The sequence below is a fragment of the Ambystoma mexicanum genome, chromosome 3p (genome assembly GCF_040938575.1).
Source record: "Ambystoma mexicanum isolate Mex_15411 chromosome 3p, UKY_AmexF1_1, whole genome shotgun sequence".
NCBI classification, from domain to species: domain Eukaryota; kingdom Metazoa; phylum Chordata; class Amphibia; order Caudata; family Ambystomatidae; genus Ambystoma; species Ambystoma mexicanum.
Genome location: NC_090925.1, coordinates 467,036,675 through 467,062,591, shown reverse-complemented (window position 1 = coordinate 467,062,591; position 25,917 = coordinate 467,036,675). Strand labels below are relative to the sequence as shown.

The 25,917-nt window shown below is 46.1% G+C and overlaps 1 protein-coding gene across 10 annotated transcripts in view; it reads right to left on the bottom strand.

The window, feature by feature from the left end:
• Positions 1-25,917, bottom strand: part of BCAS1 (brain enriched myelin associated protein 1) — a 675,276-nt gene that overhangs the window by 298,676 nt on the left and 350,683 nt on the right. For all 10 annotated transcript variants that reach the window (XM_069651137.1, XM_069651132.1, XM_069651134.1 and 7 more), the window contains exons 5-6: positions 22,898-23,053; positions 21,554-21,616 (exon numbers count right to left, since the gene is read on the bottom strand). In XM_069651137.1, the coding sequence (XP_069507238.1) occupies positions 21,554-21,616; positions 22,898-23,053 (219 nt within the window). The remainder of the gene's footprint in view (positions 1-21,553; positions 21,617-22,897; positions 23,054-25,917) is intronic.

The window sequence follows — 25,917 nt, the reverse complement described above, 5'->3', positions numbered from 1 at the left end:
ACACTAGGTTGTTGCATGCAAAAAGGCTTTTCATGCTATGGGTCTGAGAATGGGGCAGGGTAAGTGTAGACCAAGGGGGCTCAGCGCAAGTGGAAAAGGATTCCACCATCTTGTTTCTCTCTGTGCCGCTCATTTTTGGCCTCTCCAAATCCTTTAGCACAAAGCACTTTGGGTATGATGCAAGAAGACAAAGACCACTTGCCTCAAGGACATGGACTTTTGTCTACAAAAGAAAGGGTCTCATACTCTCTTGGACCATCCAGGCATAAGGAAGAATTCCTGTGAACCTTGTTTTGGAGAGTTGACTTTCCAAAGCCCTCCACCGGTGAAATGAAGATTGTGTGTCCAGTACAGAGAGAATCTTGCTCCCTATCCATTCCCAGGGCACATTAGGGGTGAACTGCTGCTGGAGCAAGACCTGCCTCTCGGACAGCTACACAGGTTCCCAGAACATCCCTGGAGGTGAGGGACTCTTGCAGGTGTTGGCCAGTCTACCCCGTGTTTAGGAGAACAAGGGCCTGTTGTGTTCCTGAACCCCTGGATGGGGACTCAGAGCAAAGTGAGAGCCAAACCCTCCAGGATCTCTGTGTTTTTGCAATCAAACCACTTTGAGATGTGTTATGAACCTGTGGGTGGCTACGTGATCACATTGACACCCCTCTTGAGCGTATAGCCTTCCTTCCCCCCATGATACCACAAAAAGGAAATTAGTTATATCTCTTAAATGTGCCGTTTGACCTTTATGATTGGGGTGACTCTTGATTTGTAAAAGTGTGAGGTCCTAGTAGAAGGTTTAGCCACTACTCCTCTTTTTACTCCTGCGAGGCAGAACTAATTTCATCACAAGTGTACCAAGCATTATGGATCAAAACATAATGATTACTTAGTTTGGCATTGGTGTCAGTATGTAGCATTCTGCAGATAGGGTTCAGGGCTCTCAAGGTCTGTCATGAGACCTGATGTTGGGGGAAACTATGATCTGGCAGGCCGGTGCATGAGAGCTTCCCAGAAGGTTTGTCAGAAATACTGTCTTTGATCTAGGCAGGCTATTGAGAGGGAAGATCAGCTGTGTTTTGAGTCTACATGGGTGAAAAGTGATTATGACATGTTTGTGGCAGGGATCTTGGCCCTGTCAGATGGTGAGACCACACAAAGGTCAGATGCGATGACCAGTCACCCAGGAAGGAACTGCTGGCAGTTGAACCAACTACAGGCCTGCTTGAGTACAGTGGTATGAGCCTGATCACACTTTAAATATGTAGTGTTTTGCTGAAGGGGTAGGGAAAATAATTGGTGTGTACTTCTTTCTACATTTTAGTGCTAGAAGCCCACACCTTTTGCAGGTCTTGCCAAATAGATTCCTTACAGTAGCAGTCACTCGCAGTGAAAAAGGCAATTTTTTCACTACTGCATTAGTTAGGTTCTGGGGCCTAACTCACAATAGGAAATGGATATTAAAATACAAGATGTGCTATGCAATTATTTGCACCAGCACGAAATTGAAAATTGTAAATTGCTTTAAATCCGCAAAAAATCATATCTCGCATTAAGGCAGAGGTTCATCTTGCATGTGTCACAACCTGTGTATCTACAATACATATAGGTCAGAAAATCAAAATGCCTTTTTAAACTATCTTCATACATTTGAATAAAAATAAAAGTGCATTTTCATGCAGCAGTACTATACTCTTGCCAAAGACATGTTGTCCTTACTGGATCCAGTTTCAATTAAAGGTTTCTGCTTTGCATTTGCCTGCTGCAAGCATAGTTTGGGGTTAACTTTCAATTTTCAATTTTGAAAAGAAAGAGCTGTGCTTTTCTTAGAATAGTTCATATCTGGGTTACATTTTCCACTCGAGAATTGGGCCTATTGTGGTTTTCTGAAGGAGAAAAGGCAAGGCAGAGATATCTGTTGGCACCTGCTTGCCCCACTACATTCCCAGCAGAGCTTCTATGTCGTAATCAAAGAATGGGAAGAGAGATTCCTTCCGCCAGTATCGTGCCAGTTATTACCAAGTACCCACATGTAGCATCAAACAGTACTGTTCTCCACTTTAAAGACTAATGTTTTACTTTCAGGCCAACATGACTGGTGACCGATTTTGTATTCAGGATGGACAACCAGCATATGCTGATGTCACAGACCTACACCATGTCTCCTACATGTAGAAGATTGGATCGGCTTGCCGTCCTGGCAAGAGATCTTGACTTCATGCCATTTACCACCACATCAACAAACTCTTATTGGTAGAAGATGGGGAGGACCTATTGGATCCAAGCCACCCACCTGACAACACAGCACAAACAGGAAATCACACAGCGAGTCAAGCATCACCTTAACAATCCTAGACTCACAGAGGATGAAGAGGGCTGCATGTTCCGGAAGCATCAACCAGGAGTTCACATCTCATCTACCCACTGACAAAAACCATTACATTCTTACAGTTATAAGATGGGGTACCTGAACACCTGCTTGAGAGCATCAAACAGGAATTACACACTGTGGCAAATTGACTTCTGCACTGCAGAAGGGTGTCTAGTCAAAGGATCGAATATAAAGGGTCGACAGGTCAAAGGATTGACACCAAAGGGTCGACAAGTCAAAGGATCGAATGTTTATTTTATTTTTCACTTTTTTTGGGGGGAAAAAAAGTGGTTTTTAGCAAAAAAAAGGGTGGTTTGGGGGGAACCCCCACAAACCCCCCCCCCCCAAAAAAAAATGTTAAAAAAAAAAATTGATCCTTTGACCTGTCGACCCTTTGGTGTCGATCCTTTGACATGTCGACCCTTTTACTGTGGATCCTTGGACCTACAACCCTGAAGAAGTACAAGAATGACCTCTCATACTTCTACAAACCAAGAACCAACACAATCATAAAGGTAAAACAGGCACAGTTAAGAGATATACATCCTTCGCCTTTTTCGGTAACATGGGCAGAGGGAAGACTGTACTCTCAAGCGGGGTATGTATGTGGTCCATTAGCAACCCACACAGCGATGTATAATAGTCCAAAATAAAGTAATGTCCAAACAAGGTTCTATAAATATATATATAAATACTTTAATCAAACACATCATATACAGTATTAACTAACTATAAAACACTACAAAAAACACCCCTCTAGAAAGAACACAGACTATGCGAAAATAGCAGATACAGCACGGTGGGTAACGAGACAGGTGGAGAAAAGGCAATTAAAGGCCACAATGTTCTTGGGCGTGGAAAAGATAAAAATGACCTAACCAGTCTCTAGGGCCCAAAAATCTACCAAGCGGGTATTTAGCAGTCAATAGTACTCTTTTTTGGTTTTTGGGCGTCTGGCAGCAGTGAATCATACTTGTTGGTGCTCTCCAAACAATTGGAAGAACGGGATAGTGCAAAAGTCTACACTGGAGGGTCCAGGTGGTTCAAATGTGTTGAAAGGTTCTCGAAACATGTCTCAAAGCAGTTAAATGGTTAGAAACACTAGGCTCCAAGCTGTCATGGCACTCAGGATGCTGTGAGAACCCACTCAGGGGTTCAGGGGCAAGATGAGTTCTTTTCTCATGCCCCCAAACACACATCACAGTGGTCCTTCAACGTGGTGTGGCACTGGACACAGCAGTGGCTGCCAGAGAGACAGGTCTTGCTCCAGTAGAGTTCACCCTCAATTGTCCTTTGGGATGGTTAGGGGACAGAGTTTGTCTCTGCCTTGGAACACCTACATTCATCTCATAACTGGATGGCTCTACAAAGAACTGCTCTCCAAACAGGGTCCAAACGAAAACTTCTTCAAGGAATTGAAGTCCAAAGGATGATTTAAAGAAGTGATGGAAGACCCCCTTTTTTAAAGAAATCCCACAGATGATTGGACCAAAGCTAGCCCGCCTTAGTGGTACAATCTCTGCTCTTGGAATGAGTGGATCTTGCCCTTCTGATTTCGCACCCGAAGTGCTTTGCTCTAGAGGAAGTGGAGGGGACAGGAAGGATAGAAGCAGAGAAAACCAAGATGGTGGAAGTCTTCCCCCACTGTACAGAGATGTTCTGTCTACACTATCCCCGCCCCTTCTCAGTTGGTTCAAAGGTCTTTAGAAATGCAGCACTCACTTTAAATGGGTGTGCTCCTTTGATGATGCCTGGGCTCAGGACAGCTGCCTGTTGTGTGGCTGTCTTTGGAGTTGGGTGTTAAATACCCCGACAAAGAGATCAAAGAAGAGGCAGGGCCAGTCAGGTTCCAGTCCTGTTACTTTTGCAGGAAAAGCCTGTCTGGCCAGTATGCAAACCACCTTCCAGAGCTGAAATGACTAAAAGGAGCTGCCACATGTGTGATATCAATTTGGATGTGGCTGCAATAATTATAAGTACTTTGTAACTGTAGGCTTAGCTTATCTTGAGAGTTTACCCTGCCACCAGCTTGGCCTACTTATAATCATCATTGTTTTTGCACAGCAGTGCATATCTTAAATGCAGTCCCTGCGCTGCAGAGAATTGGCTGTCATTGCAGATGTCAAATGGACACATGCGGCCTCTGAACCTGCTCTGTGCCACTGGTAGTGCAGGTGCTGCAAATCAGGATACTGATGAAGCAGGCCACAGATACACACAATGCTTTTGGCATGGAGCTTATGAAAGGGAAATTTGATCAGCAGATTAACCTTTCAGAGATGGAATTACCCCCATCCTTGTATTAATTAATACAAACCATAAAGGAAGGGCTTTCACACACTTGACAGATGACAATTCATCACACGACCCCGAGCCAAAAAGGTTGAGAACTACCCTTCTAAGGGTCAGGATCATCCTCAAGGCGATAAAATAACCAGTTGCCATCTGCACTAGCATGTTGAGGTCTACTCTTAGGCAGCAAGTCCATTTTAACTCTCTGTAGAGAGATGTTCCAGTGCCTGGGTTTTTTTTAAATTTTAAAAGAAATTGAATGATGGTACAGGAAATTGTGTGGGGCTAATCTGCACACATTTTCCTATGCTCACCGCATGACATACACATATACCCGGGTACTAGGGTGGACACAGCCTACAGGCGCCGTCCCCCTTGTCATATTTAGTAGGGATATGGCAGCCAAGAGTACATCAAGGCATTTCAGAAGGGGGAGGATAAAACCTTCATCCTGCCATGGCCAGCCTAATTAACTAACAAAGGCTCCATGGATCCGACCTGTCCTTTGTTAGCTCTGCTGGTGGCATCTTTTCATACTAATCAGAGTTAATTCAAACACGCACAGATGGGTCCTGGTTGCAGGACTAACGAAAGAGGCAGGAAACCTAAAAAACCTTTGATATGCATCTGTGTCAACCTGAAGCCAGCTCCCGCCTCGTAGTATCAAGGGCATCAAACTGTCATGTCTGGGACAGCTGTTTACAGTAGTCAACCCTGCAGGGGGTCCCCATTCAGAAGGTATGAGAATGTGGTTTGCAGAGGTCAGAAAGTCTGGTTTTGCTACAGCTTCAAGGGAGACCTGCTGCTTTAATCAGGAACCACAGAAAGCTCAATCAAACAGAGAGACCCTTTGATCCACAACAGACAGGAAGATGGGTGGAACTTAGCATTACATGTTTTCACACCTTTACCTTTTCTGTTGCAAAGCACTCGGTTTATGACCTCAGGCATACAGGAGATTGTTGGTGGGGACCCAAGATTGGTTCATAAAGGAAGGCTTAGCCTACACCAATCACTGTGGCCCATTTGGCTTTAAAAGAGGGATGATCCCCTCTTTTGAGGAGATCATCTGAAGACTTTGCAAGGAGTAACAAGAAGAACTCAGCATTGGACCCTGGCTGAAGGTACAGTCTGCCTTACATCTTGCGCCAGTGAAGGAAGGCCTGGACCGCCAAGAGGGAAGCAAAACATCTCCCAGGGAACAGGTGGAGATTCCGAATCCAGATGACCCTCCAGCAGCTCCAGAACTGGTACCCAGCCAGCACACAGCATGCCCTGGCTGTGGAGTGAGCTTCCTAGGTGGGAAGTGCCAGAGAGTTGCTGAACCAAACCAAGCACAAGGCAGCTGCCCACAACACTCTCCTTAGCTTTGGGCCATCCTCCTTAAAGGACACACAAGCCCAGTGAAGTAGCTAGGAGGAGTGCATCAACAAGCATCGACTGATGTCTGCCTTAAAGGACATTTCCGAGCAATTCAAGACGTTCGAGCTGCAACCAACCACTGACTGCTGTTACACGGCAGTCAATAATGCCGTCCGAGATACCTCGACCAGTGCTTCAGACCCACCGACGAGCACTGAGACAACAATTCCTGATCTGAGCCACCATGTAGGCCAGCCTGCAGCCGTCCATCCAGCCTCGCTCGCTGAACTGCTTGCCGCCTGATACTCACAGCTGTCTCCCATCTTGGACTCTGTCACAGAAGCTGCTAAGCAACCTGAAACCGACTCTATACTGTTGAGCACCAAGAACCTCTACAAGCACAAGGTACATTGTGGTTCTGTCCCCCTGGTCCTTCTCCAAAGGCCCCTAGTGACATTTTACAACCCATTGCTCCCTTTGTGTTGAAACCAAGTATCCTTGAACGATTGTGATTAATTAGCATACCGACTAGCCTCCTGTCAGCATCCAGAGTGCATCCCTTTTCCTTCTTTGAAACTGTCTGTTCTCTGCATTCCTTTACAGGGTGGTTTGCATTTTGTAGTCTGCTAGAACTGTCTTTTGTGATAATAATAAAGTAGATATTTGTATACAACCTTGACTGGACAGTCCCTTTTATCATTGGGTAATAATTGTATTTTCTCTGAGTTGCAACTAACCAATGATCCACAACCTTGCAGGGATAAGCCTGCTGTTCCAGCCACATTCCTAAAATTGGACAAGGAGATTTATAATTGACTTGTGTTTCCAATCTGTTCATATCCCTTCTGGTGTACTAGAGGTGTGGGGCTGATTGATGGTTTAGAAACTATTCATCCCTGGACCACTGGTGCCCCTGAAGTTGATTTGTCACAATGCCCAATCTCTGGACTCTTCTCAACCATGGATCAGTCTTTCTATAACCCCATGCTCATCCATGAAGGCATGTAATGGCCTAATTAGTGACATCGCACTGAGTCCACTCCAATTCAAGTTGTACAGGTGCCTGTCTGGTTTTTAATTCCCTGTCCATAGTCCTGGAGTTCTAGAAATGGGGCCCTGCTAAAGCCAGCTTTCACACGCTGGAAAGTGGTTTGGCAGGCAGAGACTGGCTAAGGTTCCTGCAGTGTCTACACAGCCACAGAGATGTCATGGGGTCCCATGTAAGTTATGATATCTTGGCGTGATCCCACCTGAGAGAAGCTATTTATCCTCTCACAAGACCACCAAACCACAGAGAGTATACAGATGTCTGGGGTTCCACCCCTGTCCTGTCACTATCTAGGCAGGACTAGACTGAGCACACAGCTTCCATTTCTGAATCCATACAGGGATTGCAGAATTACACTGACAAGCTTTTCATATATCCCAGTAACATCTAAGTGACCAGCAGGTTGCCAGGAACAAAGTCAAATAGGAACGTCCTGGGGACTGGATGAACAACCAACCCCTGGCTGTGCCTTGCTCTGCACCAGAATTCATGGGATTCTTATCTTTGGACTGGCCAGGGCTTTCATCTTTCACTGGTTCCTGGTTCTGGACTAACTGAGGTCTTCCGCTCTGCACCTGTTACCTGTTCCCCCTTTTAGGAGTAGCTTAGCACCTCCGCCCTTCACCTGCTTCTCTGTTTGCCTCAACAGACTCACCAGAGTGGGACTGTCCCTCCATTCCTGGCATAAGTCAACCTGACCTAGGTCTCCAGCTGAAGACAACTTCTCCAGCTTCTGGTCTGCAACTACCCTGTCTGCAACCTCAGGTATCTCATTTATGCCCCTAGGTAAACCTGGGATCACTGAATCTGTTGTTAACTTCATAGTCACCTCAGTCATTCGCAAGAGTGGGAGCCTTGGGGACTTTAGGTTTGGACTGGGAGCTATCATTGAAACCGGTCTCTTGTACTTTGCAGCAGGAGGAAACCTCCTGTGCTGCTGTTCGAGCTTGTACTCTAAGTACTGCCTATACGATGGGCCTCATTACGGGTCCGACGGTAATCCAGCCGGTGCTAACGGCGGGTTGCCACTAGACCCGTAAACATTTACCACCGCCTGACTTCCCGGTGGCACCGGCTCATTACGAGTCCGGCAGCTGGGAAGTCAGGCGCTGGTCATTTTGTTCATCCCCATGCCCATAGAGAATGGGGACATGGAAGCACCAGCACCATTGTTAACGGTGCTTCCCTGACGGGTTTCCTTACCATGATCGCTGTGCCCGGCAGGGTCAGATCTGTTGGGCACAGCGGCTCTGACAGGCAAACCCATAGTTTGACGTTCCAGAAATAAGGGTGCTGTCAGCTTCCCAGCACCCTTATTTCTGGACCGTCAAACTTGACATGAGGCCATATGTCTAGGTCAGGGAGGTAATTACCTAACAAACACCCAACTGGAATGGAGTCCTTGACTGCAACAAGATGCAAGGTGGTGTTACCCCCCCACCAACTAAGCTCGACCATTGCCAATGGAGAGTAAGCCAGACCATCCAACCCTTTACCTTTTGGTTTAGCCCTGGAATGTACTGCCCTTAAATCACCCATTGTCACCTGACAGATGTAATATTTGTAGATGTATCACGCAAAGCAGAGACGTTTCCCCATAAATGGACACTCTGTCCAGAAATATCCAACTATTGCATGGCAATTTATCACACACATACTCTTACATTGAACTAAGGAAATCGAAATCGACTGAAGATGGGTTGGGTCTTTACTTATCTAACCCCTCAACAATGACAACGCCCCTCAGGAAAAAACAGGCCTACTCTGTGTCACACCAACTGGCCAGAACATGTGCTTGCTAACCACAATCCGTAAGTATTGAATTAAGCAGTAGAGTCTCCATCAGATGGAAATGGCAGCCATGATGTGTCTGGAAAACGGACTTGAACATTTTGTGAGAAGCAAGGGCCGTTAAGGAGGGCTCAGGGAACTGAATGGACAGCTCAGCCCTCTGTTGGGAGATCTAACGATTTTAGCACTCAATAGCATCTCCCAGAAGAGAGCAGGTTGGAAAAAGGATTGGACAAAGAAAATGTGCTTTGTAAATATGGTAACTTGTGAACCTTGGCTGTAAGAGAGGCACACAGAGAGTCGCCCCCAGAAGCCATAGACCACCCCAGAGAGGCCTTCTAGACAACCAGGCTGAGTTGCGAACGAGGAGGTAAGCGGGGAAGGAGTGGAAGGAACAACATGAACCAACAGAGTGTGTTCAGTAAGGCTAAGGCTGGGCATGAGGGGACCAACAGAGGACGCTGCTAATGTCTAAGCTGCAGGAAGGACACAATTCCAAGCAATCTCAGAGATAATTTCCTGGAATTCTGCCATCTTGATTAGCTGCGCCATCAGCAATTCTTTGAAAATGGTGCTAAGTGGTTAACTGACAACAAAACAAACTTAACTGATAGGTTATGTGGAAGGTCCATAGATAGCCAACAGCCCCATCGGGACTACGGATAGCCCTGACTTCACTGGCCTCCTACGGGTAGGAAATGGTGATGGCCTATATGTAGCTGACTGTCCTGCCTGGCAGTACCGAATATACATCTCTCCAATGCACATACATTAAAAAATAAACCCAGCCAGGTAGAAGGCGGGAAAGGCCTGTAGGCACTCTACACCCCCCTGCTCTGACCTCCAGCTCACCAACCCCATAGACCTATAACATGACATCCTAACCATCATTGACACGAGGTCACGTAAATGGCAAGGAAATGGCAAGGATTCATTTTATGAATTGTACATAAAATAATATTCACTGAGTTCATTCATCTCTGGGTAAAGAACATCTCATTATTGTGTGCCATATGTCAACTGTCTCCCAAATATATAACGCGTTACAGCTTTGCAAAACTCCCTTCAGTTTAGTCTTGTGTCACAAGAGGACCATCTAGTGCATTTCCTTTGGAGAGCACGCCCTTCATTCCTCAAGAACCTTGCTGGGAGTGTCATTGTAAATATTAATACATTTGCACGTGTCACCTCTGTTAACAGCCTCTTCAGTAGGAAGCCACATTAACAGAGTACGCCCTCAGTACAGCATCACCTTCAAGTTCAGTAGTTCCACAGTGGACTACCAATGTGCTCTTTTAAGCTATTTAAGCTATTAAGATCCCAGTGAGTCTCCCACTGAGTGCTGTGGCAGCCCAGTATACTGGCTCTTACTAAGTATTCCCCTTGGTACTGTCCCCACTGGCACTGTATGGGGATAGTCAGTACAATTTTTTCTAGGTACAGTTCTTGCTATCGTGTGGACGTTTTCCATATCATACCTGTTCACATAAAATCACTTTGGTGGTAGTGGAATGGAATGCGATTATTGTTATTATCTACTCCCATGTACTGCACTGTCCCTGCCCCCCCTTCCCACGCATTACACCATTGTATATTACTGTACTTATTCCACTGTATATCACCTCCACATTGTTAAATATTCCTGTACCCTTATCACCTCTTGTCTGGACCTAGCTCCAGCCCTGCTCATTCTTGCTTATTGTATACTGCATTATGACCATGCACATGTACCTGTATATATTTTGTTTATTGCAGAATGTACTATGATTATGTAGATGTACCTGTAACAAAGTTGAGCATATTCTTGTCTTGTGCGCCCTGATGCTCCAGGGCTTGGCGCGCCCTACAAATAATAAACTAAACTAAACTAAACTAAACTATTTGTGCAATCTGAAATGACACCTGGCCTAGTATTTTCATTGTCTGTCCTCCCTTTGTCCACCCCTTGCCTCATCGCGCTTTGAAAGACTTGTGTATAGGCGCGTTATAAATGCCATATCATATCATATCATATCATTGCGTGAGAGAAACAAAAAAGTGTACCTTGTCCCATACATATTTAGGATTAAAGGCACGTGCGAGTTCAGACCTGACAGCAACTTATGCTCAGAGGCGCCATCTTAGATTTGCATTGGAATTTAACGAACTTCTGGAGCACAGAGGGGATTTGAATATTATGCACTCCCCTGCTTACTTGCCCCATTGACTGACGAACATTGAAGCCCAATTGAAAACATGCCCTGATTCATTTCTTACATATATTATGAATATGATTAATTCATTTGTTTTATTTATTTAATTTGATGTATGCCCACACCCAAGGGTATCACAACACTTGTACAGAGTACATGGTTACAGACAAAAACAAATGATCAACATGGTAAATTGTATGTTTATACATATTTGTTGAAAAGCCAGGTATTTAAGAGCTTTTTGGAGGCAGTAATACGGAAGCCAGTGCCCCCTGCTCGCTTACGGTTGATTCTGGGTGTAAGCAAGGCAAGGCTGGATTAACAGTGCAGGGCATGAGTCACGGATTAAGCTGAAATACGTGGGATTGAGTAGGGGGGATTCTTGTGCAGACATTAGTGGGTGACAGCCAGTGTTTTAAATTCAATTTGTTCTTTTGTAGGTAGCCAATTAATTTCCCTTCTTGTTGTTGAGATATGGGCCAAGAGATTTAGGGCCCAGGGCTGCTCTGAGGGCCTTGTTTTGCAAGGGTTGCAGTTTTGCACGGTTTTTTGCAGAGTTCCCAGAGAATAACACATTGCAACAGTCGAGCTTACTGCCAATAATGGCTTCTGCATGAGTCATTCAGTTTTGTGGGGAAAAAATGCGGTGTGCGAAGCAGTGTGTCTGGTGAGAGTGGTGAGGACAGACCGCTGCATGAATTCTCCTGCTTTCCACATTGAAACTGTGTTTTGGACCTTCCCTCTGCAGTCCTATCTCTACCTCTACTGTTTCCAGAAGGACATCCTACAAATACACTGCGCAGGTGCGGAGCACGGCGCGGTGTGCGAAGCAGTATGTCTGTTGAGAGCGGTGAGGATAGACCGCTGCGTGAATTCTCCTGCTTTCCACATTGAAACTGTGTTTTGGACCTCCCCTCTGCAGTCCAATCTCTACCTCTACTGTTTCCAGAAGGACTTCCTACAAATACACCGCGCAGGCGCGGAGCGCGGCGCGGTGTGCGAAACAGTGTTTCTGGTGAGAGCGGTGAGGACAGACCGCTGCGTGAATTCTCCTGCTTTCCACATTGAAACTGTGTTTTGGACCTCCCCTCTGCAGTCCTATCTCTACCTCTACTGTTTCCAGAAGGACTTCCTACAAATATACCGCGCAGGCGCAGAGCGCGGCACGGTGTGCGAAGCAGTGTGTCTGGTGTCCGGCGGCCGCCAGCTAAAGGTAAAGAGGTCCCCCTTGTATAAGAGTGGCCTTCGCATCGTGTGTCCATCCAAATCACACAACTCCTAGTTCCAATCTGCTGCCATGGCACCACTATCACCGACTGACGACGATCTAAGTCGCCGTCTTCAGAGCAGCAAACTGACACACGAGCTGAGCTCCCAACAAGACTCTTAAGACCCCAGAGAAACCAAGTCAGAGAAAAACTGGAAAACGGCAAGGGGAAACCCTGTTACAGAAGTGGCATCCTGTGGTGAGAGCGCTCCAGGCCCTCCTCTCCCCTCCCCGCTGATTCTCGTAAACTCTCCATCGCCCCCGAGTGAGGCACCGCACCTCCTAAATCCACGAACATCGGTGGGCGTGGCCGTGGCAGCAGTGGTGATGCTCGAAGAGAGGGATGAGAGGGCGGGCGGCGAGGGTGTACACTCCGCTGCCTCGCCTAATCGGGAGGTGGGAAACTCTCAGAAACCCCCGCTAAAAGAACTTACCTTTGAACAATCTTCGACGCGATCGCAGGGATCTGTGCCACACTCTGCTCCCGGCAGTCTGACCATTTCGACGAGGGAGTCCATGCCGCTGACGGTCGGAGGACGGTCTCGGCTGGGCCCAGAACGGCCAGGCGCGGCTCGCACATTATCCCCTGTGGCAACGAGCGAAATGCTCCACCGGCACCCAATAGGCGCACTGCGCTTCCACGCTACAACTGGGAGAAAGCAGCCTGACAACACTGCGGCGAAGCCATCGGTCACAGCCGGGATGGGCGCGATGAGTACAGCCCAAGTTCACCAATCAACAAAATTGTTAAGAAACCTCCAAAGGCGACCAAAACAAAGCTTAATGAAGAAACAAAAAATCGCCCAAATAAATATTGCTTCCTATGACTCATGGGACACTGAAAACGAGGAGCAAACACTCTCCTCCGATGACTCAGTATTTGAAATGTCCCAGGAGTCGGGCACCGCAGACCAGAGGACCTCATTGGTGCGGTCCAACAACCAAGACCTAAATAGAGCAGAATTGCCCCTAGAGAAGGCTAAAGAGCCTTCACAAGCCACACTTGGCGTTGCAGGCGAAATCGAACATCGGCCAGTCAACGAACCATCGGAATCGACTCAAGAAGGCAACGACAACTTATCTGAAATCATGAGCAGGGCCGAAAAAAGCTTGCATACAAAAGTATTACCAAAGCCACGTCTGTTGCTAGAAAAACCACTATCAAAGAAGCAGAGGAAAACAACACTGAAAAACCAGGGGGGCTTAAAATGTCTGCCCGCCCCCCTAATATCTGCGTCCTTAAAAGAGTACTTTATAATTCAACATAAGAGAAAATTAGACCAGGATCCAGAGCTGTCTGACGCGGAAATTTTAGAGGCGATTGCAGAGCCACCTCAGAGGACTAAAGCACGAAAAACAGACCTGATTTTGCCAATTTCAAAGGAAACCGATGCCCCGCAAGCACAACAAGACCCACTTTGGGACCAAAATGTGGTGGCTAAAAATAAAACCAATCAACCTGACTCTGAGACACATGGCCAACTGCCCCAGCAAGACAAAAGTCTCCTAGAAGGCAATAACATCGACTCAGCAAAAGACACCTGCAACATCACGCCTCCTACGCCCAGCGCGACTATGGGTTCCCTAGAACCCCTGGCAAGAGAAAGGTCCAAAATTGATACAACGAATGGCCAGGTCGAAGATCACTATGCATGGACGTGGCCCCACATTGTGAGCAAGCCTGGGAGACCCTCGAGCGAACCGCCATACAACATCCAAGGCGAAACACCATCTACAGTAAGAAGATCCTCAGAGAGAACCCACCAAAGCTCACCTAACAAAGCTACAAAAACCCCAACCAAATCACAACGACCAAGTGAAACATCAAGCTTCACAGAAAAAGAATCTCCCTCAAAAAAGAAAACTGACCTGCTGTCCATCATGTCGGCATTTACAATTGCCTTAAACCCATTTGGGAAATTGTATGAAGCCATTCACGAGGCTCTTACAAATAACACAGCCATGATAAGCAATATGAAAGACAAATTGTTCTACATTGAGGGCTATCTAACCGCTGTAGACCAGAACTCTAAATCTAGAGAGTCTATACTCGGAGAAAAAATAGTCAAACTGACTGAGGAGATCCTTAAAACCAGAACGTATCAGGCCCAAAATCCGAAATCCGCCCCCTCAAAGTCAACTCAGACGGATGAGCATGAGAAGGAAACGGACTTGGCCCCAATTTTCGCCAAAACGGGAAATAAACCTGCCACGCTCGCATCAGCGGACCTAGCAACCCAACAGTCAAAAACCGGTCCCAAAAGAAGGGCGAAAAACCTCCAAAATTCTATCCTATGTAAACAAACAAAGCCCAAAGAACCAAACTCCCAACTGAGTTCCAACACCAAAGAACAAACAGCACCAAAACAACATACAAATAGTAGAGCGACACCATCCAACGCGCAGGAAAAGGAGAGTCAAGCCGTGGTTCTAATAATAAGTGACGCCCAAGACACGTCCTCGGACCTAATGGACATCTCTCAGCACCTGGAAGATGAAACGGTAGCCACCACTTTGATCACAAACACAGCGATCGCCCAAAAAGACCCCATAGTCTCCTCAAATGAGCAATAAACAAGGCCCGCTATGGCCGAAACTGGGCGCCCAGCCAGAGAGTCGGCGGCAGCAAGAAAAGGGCGTGCTCAAACTCCCTAAGCACAGCCCTAGAAGCCACAAAGAAACTAAATGAAATTGAAGAGGACCGACCAAAGAGAGAACGAGAATAGAGACCAGATCAAAAGCCACGACATCCGAGACCCAGAGCGTACTCATTTAAGAACTACACAAGAACACGGGAGGCAGAAACAAGAAAAAACTCGAAATTGGCAGACTCAGTGCTCTTTAAATTAGAGCAAACGTCAGCTAAAGACAGCTACCTGGTCCTCGAAGAACAGTTCTAAGACTATTAGGGAAAACTGAAAACCTCCGACATATAACATCTGACTACCTCACCTTAATTGTGCCTTATCATCGTGAATATAGAGCTAAAGCATATCTTCATATCAGAAGCAAGGCGACAAGTACAATCACTCCAGAAATAACAAAAGATCTCCAGCGCTTAGGACTCAAAATTCAACTGCTCGCGAAACCAAAAATAGACCCGGGACTCAGAGAGAGAGAGAGAAAAGAGAGCATTCGGAGAGCCGACATGACAGGACTCCCCCGTCCACCAACCTCAGAAGGCCTGAGAGGAGAGCAGAGAAGGAGGGCATAAAAGTCGACTCAGAATACTCAAACAAACGGAACCGGAGAACCTCAGCACTTAGTACTAGTAAATACAGGTGCGATGAGAGACAACACAAGAACCCCCACTCAGAACAATGGTTGACCCCGGTAATAAGAGAAGCCAAAGAAGTATCTGCCTCAAAACCATGGAGATGGTTTACAGACACCTTCTCCCGACAACAACAAAAATAGCAACGACCAGCGGGTCCCTCTGAAGTTAGAAAGATAATCACAACTCCATTGACCCAGTGCCACAACAGCGCCCTAAAAATGGCATTGTGGAATACCAGCGGACACCGCCACCTAACCAGAACAAACGACCTAAACTTGGCCGCCTTTGACTTGATCTGTCTACAGGAAACCTGGCAAACGACCAAACCATCCCTAGATGGATACGAAATTGAAATATCTCGGGCAACCAGAAGTAACGCTGCTCGTCCCTCAGCGGGCATACTAACCGCCGTCCGCGTGGGCTCAGCACTCACCTCAAAGGGAACACTCACAGCGAGCTATGGAAAATTGGCGTCACTAGCTACCTGGCTGCACTACAATCATGCCCAAGACGCCTGGGAAAACACCGACCTGGCAATATTAAATCTATATTGGAATCCAGAAAGAACAACAACCGACGATTTCTGTAATTCAATAGCCGAGAGCATTGACGAAATAACGATGGACAGGGAAGTCCAAAATATCATAATCTGTGGCGACTTGAACGCAAAGTGTAAGGTTGACCTATCGAAGAGTGCAGTACAAATGGCCACATTCCAGGACGACGAAAGGGGCCGTGCGTGGGGAAACCTAATGAAATCGAGAAAATTCTACAACGCGGCGGAGCTAGGTGACTGTGGCCCCCAAATTCCAACATGGGAAAGGATTGAATCCTCGGCCACATTAGATTACATATTTATCTCGGAAAGCCTGATTACTTACTTCGTGGACTTTAGAGTAAAGAAAACAACAGAAAGCGACCACAATCTGCTTCAGATGACATGGAACGGAGCCTCGCTGGAAAGACCAGAGTATCTACCAGGCGTGGAGACAAATAAACAACAAAATCGTCTCCGGCTCACCGCATCAGACATCACAGCTTTCCGGGAAAACCTAAAAAGGACCCCCGACCGGGAGCCTGGTGAGCCAACAAGACCTGAATATACATCCCTACTGGTAGCCCACAAAGTGTCCTTCAATGGGGAAACCACGAATTCAGGTTCCATATACCCACATATTTAATAACACAGTGGCTGAAAAACGACGAGAAGTAAAAAAAGGCAAAAGATTGGCAGTAAAAATGAAAACGTCCGCCCATGACACCTTAGTGAGATCTTACAAATTGTGGCTAAAGACACAACGACAAATGTTGTACCAAAACGATGCTGAAGCCATGTTATGCACTCTCGCCTCAAGAAATACAAGAGACCTCTGGTCACTACTAAAAACTGCCAATGGCCAGACCGTACCATTGATTTCAAACTCAGTAACTGAACAAAGCTGGATACAGCACTTTACAGATCTATACCAGGCCCCTCTAACCCGGGAGCCACAGACTCTGCTGCCGAACACAAACCAATGGATCAACTTGACTGACGTGCAAGACATCTCTAGAATAATTACCAACTTAAAAGCATCGAGAGCTCCAGGCCCGGACGGGCTGTCAAACCTAGATTTTAAAGAACACCCGATAGAATGGGCCTATGCCATCAGTGAACTATTTAAGCAATGTCAAATCCAGAGGCAGATTCCAGAAACGTGGACAGAGGCAGTCCTAGTCCCAATTTTCAAGAAAGGAAACAAAAGTGCACCGTCAAACTCCAGACCAATAGTGCTCCTTGATATCATCGGCAAGATCTTTGCGTCACTCTTGTTGCCTCATTTCAAGAACTGGGCTAGAAATTCTCCCTCGGCAGACATCTTTCAGACAGGTTTCCAGAAAGGGGCAGGAACAACAATAAACCTCCTGATTCTGAAAATCATAAAAGCGAAAGTAAATAGTGGAGCGCCTAAGGTCTTCTTGGCGATGGTGGACCTATCCCAAGCGTTCGATATGATAGACCTGAACCGACTTTGGTTGAAGCTAATAGCGTGGAACTGCCCAGGTCCGGTTCTTGAGCACATAATAGCCCTTCACACCTCAACATAGCTACGGGTCCGCTCTTGGACCAGATCCAAACCAATCGTGGGGTCAAACAAGGATGTCCACTGGCGCCAGCGCTATTTATAGCATTCATCAGAGACTTCCAAGATATTTTCCACCTATCTTTTCCACCGAAAGTAGGAGCTCAGCAGATATCAAGACTGTGGTACGCCGACGATCTGGTCCTTTTGGACCAGACACCGATAGGCCTAAAAAGACAATTGACAAACCTAGCAAGGTACATGGAAAGCAACAACTTAACAGTAAATATATCAAAAACCAAAATCCTAATATGGACCAAGGCGCCGAGGAAAGAACAAACCAACAACTTCTGGACCATGGAAAATTCAGAAATCGAGCAAGTAAATGAAAATAAATACTTGGGAATCCAGCTCGACAACTCTTTAAAAGAGAACTCCCAACAAAAAATACTATGGGACAAAATGAGAAATTTAACTGCACAAGCTCGTTCAATAGACTGAACGTTTGGAAAGTTCTCGTGGACCCCTACAATCCAGTTCTATAAATCAAAAGTGGTACCTGACGTAACCTATGGGATGGCGGCAAACTTGTCTTTGGAAGAAGAACTATGGACTCAGCTGGAAGGTCTATACTGGAAATCAGTACTGGGTTTGGCAAAAGCAGCACCGATGCCAGCGATTAGAAGAGATCTGGGCTTGTCATCACAAGCGGTGGCGGTAACCCAGAGGGCCACACAGCTGTATCGAAAAATCCTGATCCCTGACTCACCTCCAATTTTTCAGGTGGTCGCTTCCGAGATCAGCAAGAGATCCTGTAAACCACTAGTGGAGTGGGTCGCAAAAATTCAAGCGAAATTAGAAGAGGTAGCGTGTGACGAAGAAACGCTAATTCACAACCCAGGGCGAGTAAAGATCAAATTGGAGCAGCAAGACTGGATAAACTCAATCGAAAAAAGCCAGTACTACAATTCGCTAAAACACCTACCGACAACGCACAACCGGTTGAAAGTCCCACCAAAATACTGCGAGAGATTCCCGGAAAAAGAGTTAAGGAAAAGCTTCATGCGGGCTCGTCTAAATTTACTTCCTGCAAGAGAAATCCTTTTCATCAGAGCTCTTGCACCGACCGAAGACTGTCGTTTCTGCGCTATCCAAAACGAAGTGGAACCAATCCGCCACCTCCTCATATCCTGTGCAGGTCTAACAAAGGAAAGGCACGCCTTTTTGACACCACTGAGCGACCAGTCTGCGAGCCTCGACGAAGAAAATTGTTGGTGTAGAATGATAGCAGGAGTCTCGGCCAGATGGTCTAGGGCTGCGGCCAAATTTCTTGAAGTGGCACTCAAAAAAGTCACTGTTGTCCAAAGTGAAACGTTAAGCACACCCCAAATCCACCAAAACACACTAACACCAACACTTTAAATTCTTTTCTCATCTGACAGTGGTGTCGCTACGTAGCGGGCTAAGGATCTAAACGGAAATCAGCAACCTTTTGCTAAAACCTTTGAGGTTGTAAACAAAAAAAATATATATATACATTTCCTACTCAAGTAAATGAGTTTAGCCGTGTAGACGTGTTGGAGGAGCCTAGGCAATTGATATCTTGGGATATATTTAGCTCAGCATTAAGATAGACCCTCAGAGTCTTAATGTGCTTTGAGATCTGGATGATGTTTCCGTCGACAGGAAAGGAAGAGTATGAAAGAGCCAGGGAGCTTAGATGGCGAGCAGAACCCACAATGAGGAGCTTGGTCTTATCATCATTAAGACAGAGGTTGTGGGCCGCAATCCAGTTTTGAATGGCACTGAAGGTTTGGATGATCAACGTCACCTCTTGTGCATAGGATCCTGATATTGGAAGAAGGACCTGAGTGTCATCGGCAAAGTTGGAGTAGGGAATACCCTGTGCACTAAGCTTGTCTAATAGTGGCTTGCTGTAGGTGTTTATAGTAGGTGGGGGGATGCACAAGACCTGAGGAACACCAAAGGGAACTGGTATGGTGTCAGCAGCAAAGTTGCCTATGAAGACCCTAGATGTGCGCTTGCTCAAGAATGACTTTATACTTTGAGTTGCCTGCTCTGAGAAATTGAAGTTAGTACGGAGATGTTGGCAGAGAATGTCCTGGTCAACGAGGTCAGATGCTGTTGATAGGTCAAGTAAGAGCAGGATGGCGACTTTGCCAGAGTCCCAGACGCTGTCAAGTTAGATTTTGAGATACAAGAGTGCTGTTTCAGTGCTGTGGTTGGGTCTGAAACCCTATTGTCTTGATCCAAGAAGCTGATGTTGTTCAATGTAGGTATGAATTTGGGAATGAGCAACACGGTCTAAGATTTTGAGTAGGAAGGGGACAGCGGTAATGGGGTGGTAGTTGCTGGGAAGAGTGGGGTAAAGCGAGGGTGGTATGTTGCTGGAGGGGAAAGATGCGTTAATGAAGTTGGCTATAGCAGGTGCTAAGGTGGCTGAACAGAGTTTGACAATGTGGGCAGGACAGGCATCCCCTTCACAATTGGATGGCTTGATGTGCTGGATGGTGTTGGTAACATCCGCAGGGTTCACCTGGGAGAGCTGTAAGGGAGGAGGATGGGGGGGGGTTGGAGCAGGCAGGGACAGGAGTGTGCGCGAGGGGTTTGTCTAGGAGTTGGAGTTTCTTGGATTTGATTTTGATTTTGAGTGAGTTGATTTTTATCAGATAGGGCTGTTTGAATGGTAGAACACCAAGCTTTGTCAATTTAGACAAGGGAAGTGGTAGAGGAGGGATTTTCAATTCTTTGAGGATGGCAAAGAGTACATTTGCACTGGAGTTGGCTTCAGTAATCCTGGGGTTGAAGGAGTTGGCTTTAGTAGTTATAAGGGTGCTTTTGCATGTTTTGGAAGCTGTGATGTAAGAAGCGAGGTTTGAGGGTGTGGGAGTTTGCCTCCATGCGTGTTTCAAAGCTCGCTTGCACTTGCTCAGAAAAGTGAGTTTGCCAAAATACCAACTTGTGTCCCATCTGCCTGGTTTGGGTGTACAAGGATGGGGGGGGTTGGAGCAGGCAGGGACAGGAGTGTGCGCGAGGGGTTTGGCTAGGAGTTGGAGTTTCTTGGATTTGATTTTGATTTTGAGTGAGTTGATTTTTATCAGATAGGGCTGTTTGAATGGTAGAACATCAAGCTTTGTCAATTTAGACAAGGGAAGTGGTAGAGGAGGGATTTTCAATTCTTTGAGGATGGCAAAGAGTACATTTGCACTGGAGTTGGCTTCAGTAATCCTGGGGTTGAAGGAGTTGGCTTTAGTAGTTATAAGGGTGCTTTTGCATGTTTTGGAAGCTGTGATGTAAGAAGCGAGGTTTGAGGGTGTGGGAGTTTGCCTCCATGCGTGTTTCAAAGCTCGCTTGCACTTGCTCAGAGAAGTGAGTTTGTCAAAATACCAACTTGTGTCCCATCTGCCTGGTTTGGGTGTACAAGGTTTGAGGGGGGGCATGTTGATTGATAGTAAGCGTGAGGGCGTTGAGGATCAGAGTGGCATGTTCTTGTCAGTCGTCAGTGGGGATGAGTGTATGCAGACTAGATTAGACAAGGTATCTGATAGAATGGCTTCAGTGAGCCTGCAGGTGTTGCAGATGAGAGTGGTAAGCGGTGTAATGGCTTGGGTGTGAGGCGTGCGAGTGTCAGACAGTTGGAATTCAATGAGCGATGTGGACATTATTTAAAGATATTTACTGATCGGAACGCGAGAGCCTAGTGCGGTCAAACACTGAATTGCGGAGCATTTATATAACATTAGTTGGACGCAGTATTTTTGATTTCTGTGTATTTGAGCATGGGTACCGAAATGGGTATTTAATCTCAAGAGGGTAGACGATTTTGCTCAGATATGTCACACACAAAAATGAAGAAGTAAAAAGCAACTACTCACGTTTTCCTCTGGTTCCTTTTTTTGTTCCTCTTCTGGTTTGGATGGAGTCTTGTTAGGTGAAACCTTGAGTATAAGAAAAAAACAAAACAAACCCAGGAATACATCATCAGCCCCCAACATGTTTTACTAAATCACTTTATGTACTATGAATAAAGGAGACAAAACAAAGAAACATGGTCATGGCTTACGCATTATATCGCATAGACAAAATTAAGTCTGTTCAATAAGCGACTTTTGCATTTTAAAAATAATCAAATTTGGCTGATTTCTGGCAAGGTCGATGAAGTTATTTGGCAAAACAAGGGCAGTCAATGAAAGCAAATAAGGTCAGTGTAACCAGATGTAGCATTGTGCGTTCTGATATGGTAGCAACAATTCTCTGAACCCCTTCTTAAAATAAAACAATGTGTTATTATTTGAACAAGAAGGCTTCGAAAAGGTGACAGAAGACACTTGTGTAGCGACATCTGATGGACCCATCACTGAAAACTAAAGGGACACACTGAAAACTAGACAGCATGGAACTGGTGCACAGTAAGTTGAGAATGCAGGCTTCAAACTCTAGCTCTAAGCTTTCTGTTCAATCGTGCTCAACATGCACCGCCTTCCATTCAGCGGGCATGAACAAACATTGCACTTTTGAAGCCCGAAGGAATGGAGCATTGCTTTGTTTTAAAAAATAAATGTTTCCATATTAATTGTTCTCCATCATCCAATGTACCATTATAGGAGAACATGCTTGCTTGATATTAACTGGCCCATGGCTTTCGATTGCAACCTCAAGTTAAAATAATGGAACGACTCCCACACGCCCATGAAAAAACAGGGCAGTGCTAGGGGTAAATACTGGGAGTTAATGGGGGGCATGGGATGAGCTCCCCATAAAAATACTTTTTTGGTGGATCAGCGTGGATCCCATTTGAAACCCTTGCTCAGAAACAAGTGTCTTCTATATTCAGGAAAACTTTACACTTTCGTCAACTTTCAGACATTCCAATGCTGAAAGGTGTCCACTTTCTCTGTCTAGTAGTAACAAGGTAGTCATGGGGCGAAGCTCCTAGAATTCGGAGTTCTGTCTGAATTACACACGATTCCCCGCAACCTCCACTGTACTGGAAAACGTTCTGAATACCCATCTACCCGAGGACTAAAGTGCAAAGGGATCCCAATGTTAAGTTGTGCATTTAAACTTGTGTCCAGCACACAACACTCAACAACAGAAGCGAAGCTCAAAGAGCTCCCTTAACCAGAACTTTTTAAGCTCAATGCAACTTTTCCATAGACGACCATCTTGTCTCCTCTGCGTCCATATCATGCTAGGCTTTCCTGGAGATGGAATCTTACCAGTGTCTTGAAGAAGCTCATGACTGGATGCTCCACTGGTGGCGTGGCCGGCTTGGTGCTTCCTTGGCTCTCCTCGGGGTCTTGGAAATCCTCTGCGAAGCTGACACTGGCGGGGCTCGACAGGGTCACGGTGTTTTGGTTGCAATCGGCTACGTCCTGCAAAGGGATACAAACAGTCGGTCCTTGTTGGGCTGAGGAATGCAGAAAGTAGCAGTTCTGCTCTGCATTTGCATCACTCTGCTCTCATACGCCAATTCCAGCCATACTTCGGCCTACAGAGCTGGAACAATCGGGCGCTTATGAATCCGTGTTATCTTTCCCGGGCCCTAATATATGCAGCTTGTGCGACTTCAGTAACATTTTGTTCTCAGCTGCTGAACACAACACATCCATTAAACGTGCATGCAACATGCGAAACAATCCCTCTTTCTCTGAGCGTTGCAAAACAGTTGCAGTCGATAACACACAGCAGTGTCATCTGGGAGCTCAATGCCTGTTTATTCCCGCACAAAGGAGGCTTCTGCTTTGGGAAAAAAGATGGATTCATCAGTATAATGCACATAGAAAGCAAACTGCCTTCCTTCTCTAGCTAGAAAGGCTTCATTACCCATTACCCAGAAATCTGCGCGGAAATGAGGTTCGGGCCAGTGCTTTATATAATGGTTACAGGGCCTGATTTGTGCAAAGTGGCTTTGCACTGCCAACAAACACTGCAGAAAATACACTTTGCAGTGCTCTGGAAATCACTTTGCACTGGAAAAGTGCTCTTTGCACTGCGCTAAATGGGCCCAATTTGCGGCGAGAAGAGAACTTTTTCAGTGCAAAGTTTTCTGTGAATCAGGGTGTTTGTTGGCAGCGCAGAGTCACTTTGCTCCAATACAAAGTCACTTTGCACCACGCCAAAAACTCTGTAAATCAGGCCCACCATGTTATTGCTTACATTTTGCACCAACAGCTTCAGATGTCCTTTCATATTACATGGGGGAGTTAGAAAGAATATTCCGTATTAACACACATTTAAGAACCTCATGGCCCACTTCCTTTTTGACATTTGTGTGTTATGATTTTATTTGAATGCTTTGCCAGCTGACATTCCAAACATGTCTGGCATTATGGATTTATGAACGCTTTATACAATGCCAATCGTTCCCCATTGCATGAATCTTAAAGGCATCTTAGTATTGACTGTCAAATGCAACAATGGCACAGGAGGCACTGGGCCTCATTACGAGTTTGGAGGTAGCCATGCCATTTTTACCGGCATGGCTACCCCCAAACCCGAGTCCTGAAAAATGGGAATGGTGGGGCCATTCTGACATTTGCGGGCCCGGTAATTCCCATTTTCGGGATCCGGACCCGATACGTCCCCATTCCCATTTGAGTCCCTATAGGGCTCAATGGGAATGGGGAGGATGCTAACAACGGTCCCGTTAATGACGGGACCGTTGTTATCATCCTGGTCTGCTCGCGGGTGCCGCTCTGGACGTCTGGCCTGACCAGGCGTCCAGAGTGGCACCCGCGAGCAAGCTTGTAATGTTGCAGTGAGGCAACAACGGCGCCGGTAGCACTACCGGCGCCGTTGTTGCCTCACTGCAACACTTGTAATGAGGCCCACTGTCTTGTAAGGAAGGAGGTTTCTTACTAATGTATCTAGATGAAAATGTCTGGTCGCTTTTCAGAGATCTACATTTGAAATTACAGTGTTCATAGTTATAACTACCTGTGCCTTTACTATGTATGTAATCTAGCGCTGTGATACCTCTGGGTTCGGGCGCGTATAACAAATGGAATAAATAAATATAAAATAGCATAGCTATGTTAAATATCTATTTCCAGGCCTAAACTCGAAATTTGAAATTCAACTTACAGATGTCTGAAGCCTCCTGGAATGTGTTGCGTAATACAAGACACGAGCTGTATTTTTGGTCTGAGAGAGATAACACACGCCTTTGCGGAAAAGAGGCATTTGGGTGTTTCACTATCTCTTTGTGGACAAGTATATCACTTTAACTAAAGGCCCACAATTGTCTGATGTGTGTCACATCTTTAGGTAGCCTGGACGCATGAACTGCCAAAGGTAATTAATGGCCAGTATACATGAGCATGTTGGGTAGAGGTACCAGATGTTGCAAACCAACAACTGGAACCATTTTCCTAAGTTAAACATAGAAAAGGGACATCATAGGCAGAGCCCTGAAATATGACATATCTGAATGGCCACGCCCACAGACGAAGGAGTATTTCAGAGCTTTGTTCACTTCAGCAATTTCTTGTGTGCTGTGTATCACCGTTCTCTGTCGTTTAGGGGTATTGCAATACTTATTGACTAGTCTAAGCCTTTTCGGGGAGATTTTGCTTCTGCGGAGTACAGGAATGCACTGTCGGTGGTGAGCCCAGACTGGAACACTAACGGGACACCTGGTGTACACACGTCACTTTTATTCCATTCTCTCCATGAACACGCCCTTGCTTTGCATCAGCACCTGTTCATGTTATACGTTGCCGCTGCGCTGAGAGTTAACCCCTGAACTGAACAGGGCTTTGCTAAGAATCTCGCTTCCCAGGCTTTCCCTATATCTGGGGCATCTGGCGGTTTTGCAGAAGCTTATTCGGTCAGAAACCAGGACTGCCCCCTCCTATAGCGGTAGATCTGGGCACCCCCTAGTGTTAGGTGTATAGGTTCTGTCATAGTAGTCATAGTAGGTGCATTGGGCAATGTACTTATAGACTGTCCTTTTGGAATGCACGTTCATTATTGTGGGGAGCCGGAATAACCAACAGTAAGGCCGCGATTCAAAGGCCTTCATATTTTCAAGAACAAAATTAAAAGGTAACATTTGAAAAACAAAGCCTCTTTGTACATGTTTTGAAGCTCTTGGGACCAGCTCCAGATGATGTAGCCGCCGCCCCCAAGCTGAAGCCACACCCACCAGAAACCTGCACGAGCGGTCTTTCTTCCTGATGCACAGATGTGTGGACATTCTAACTGGCGTGCCTTTGCTATGGTTCTCTCCTATTCT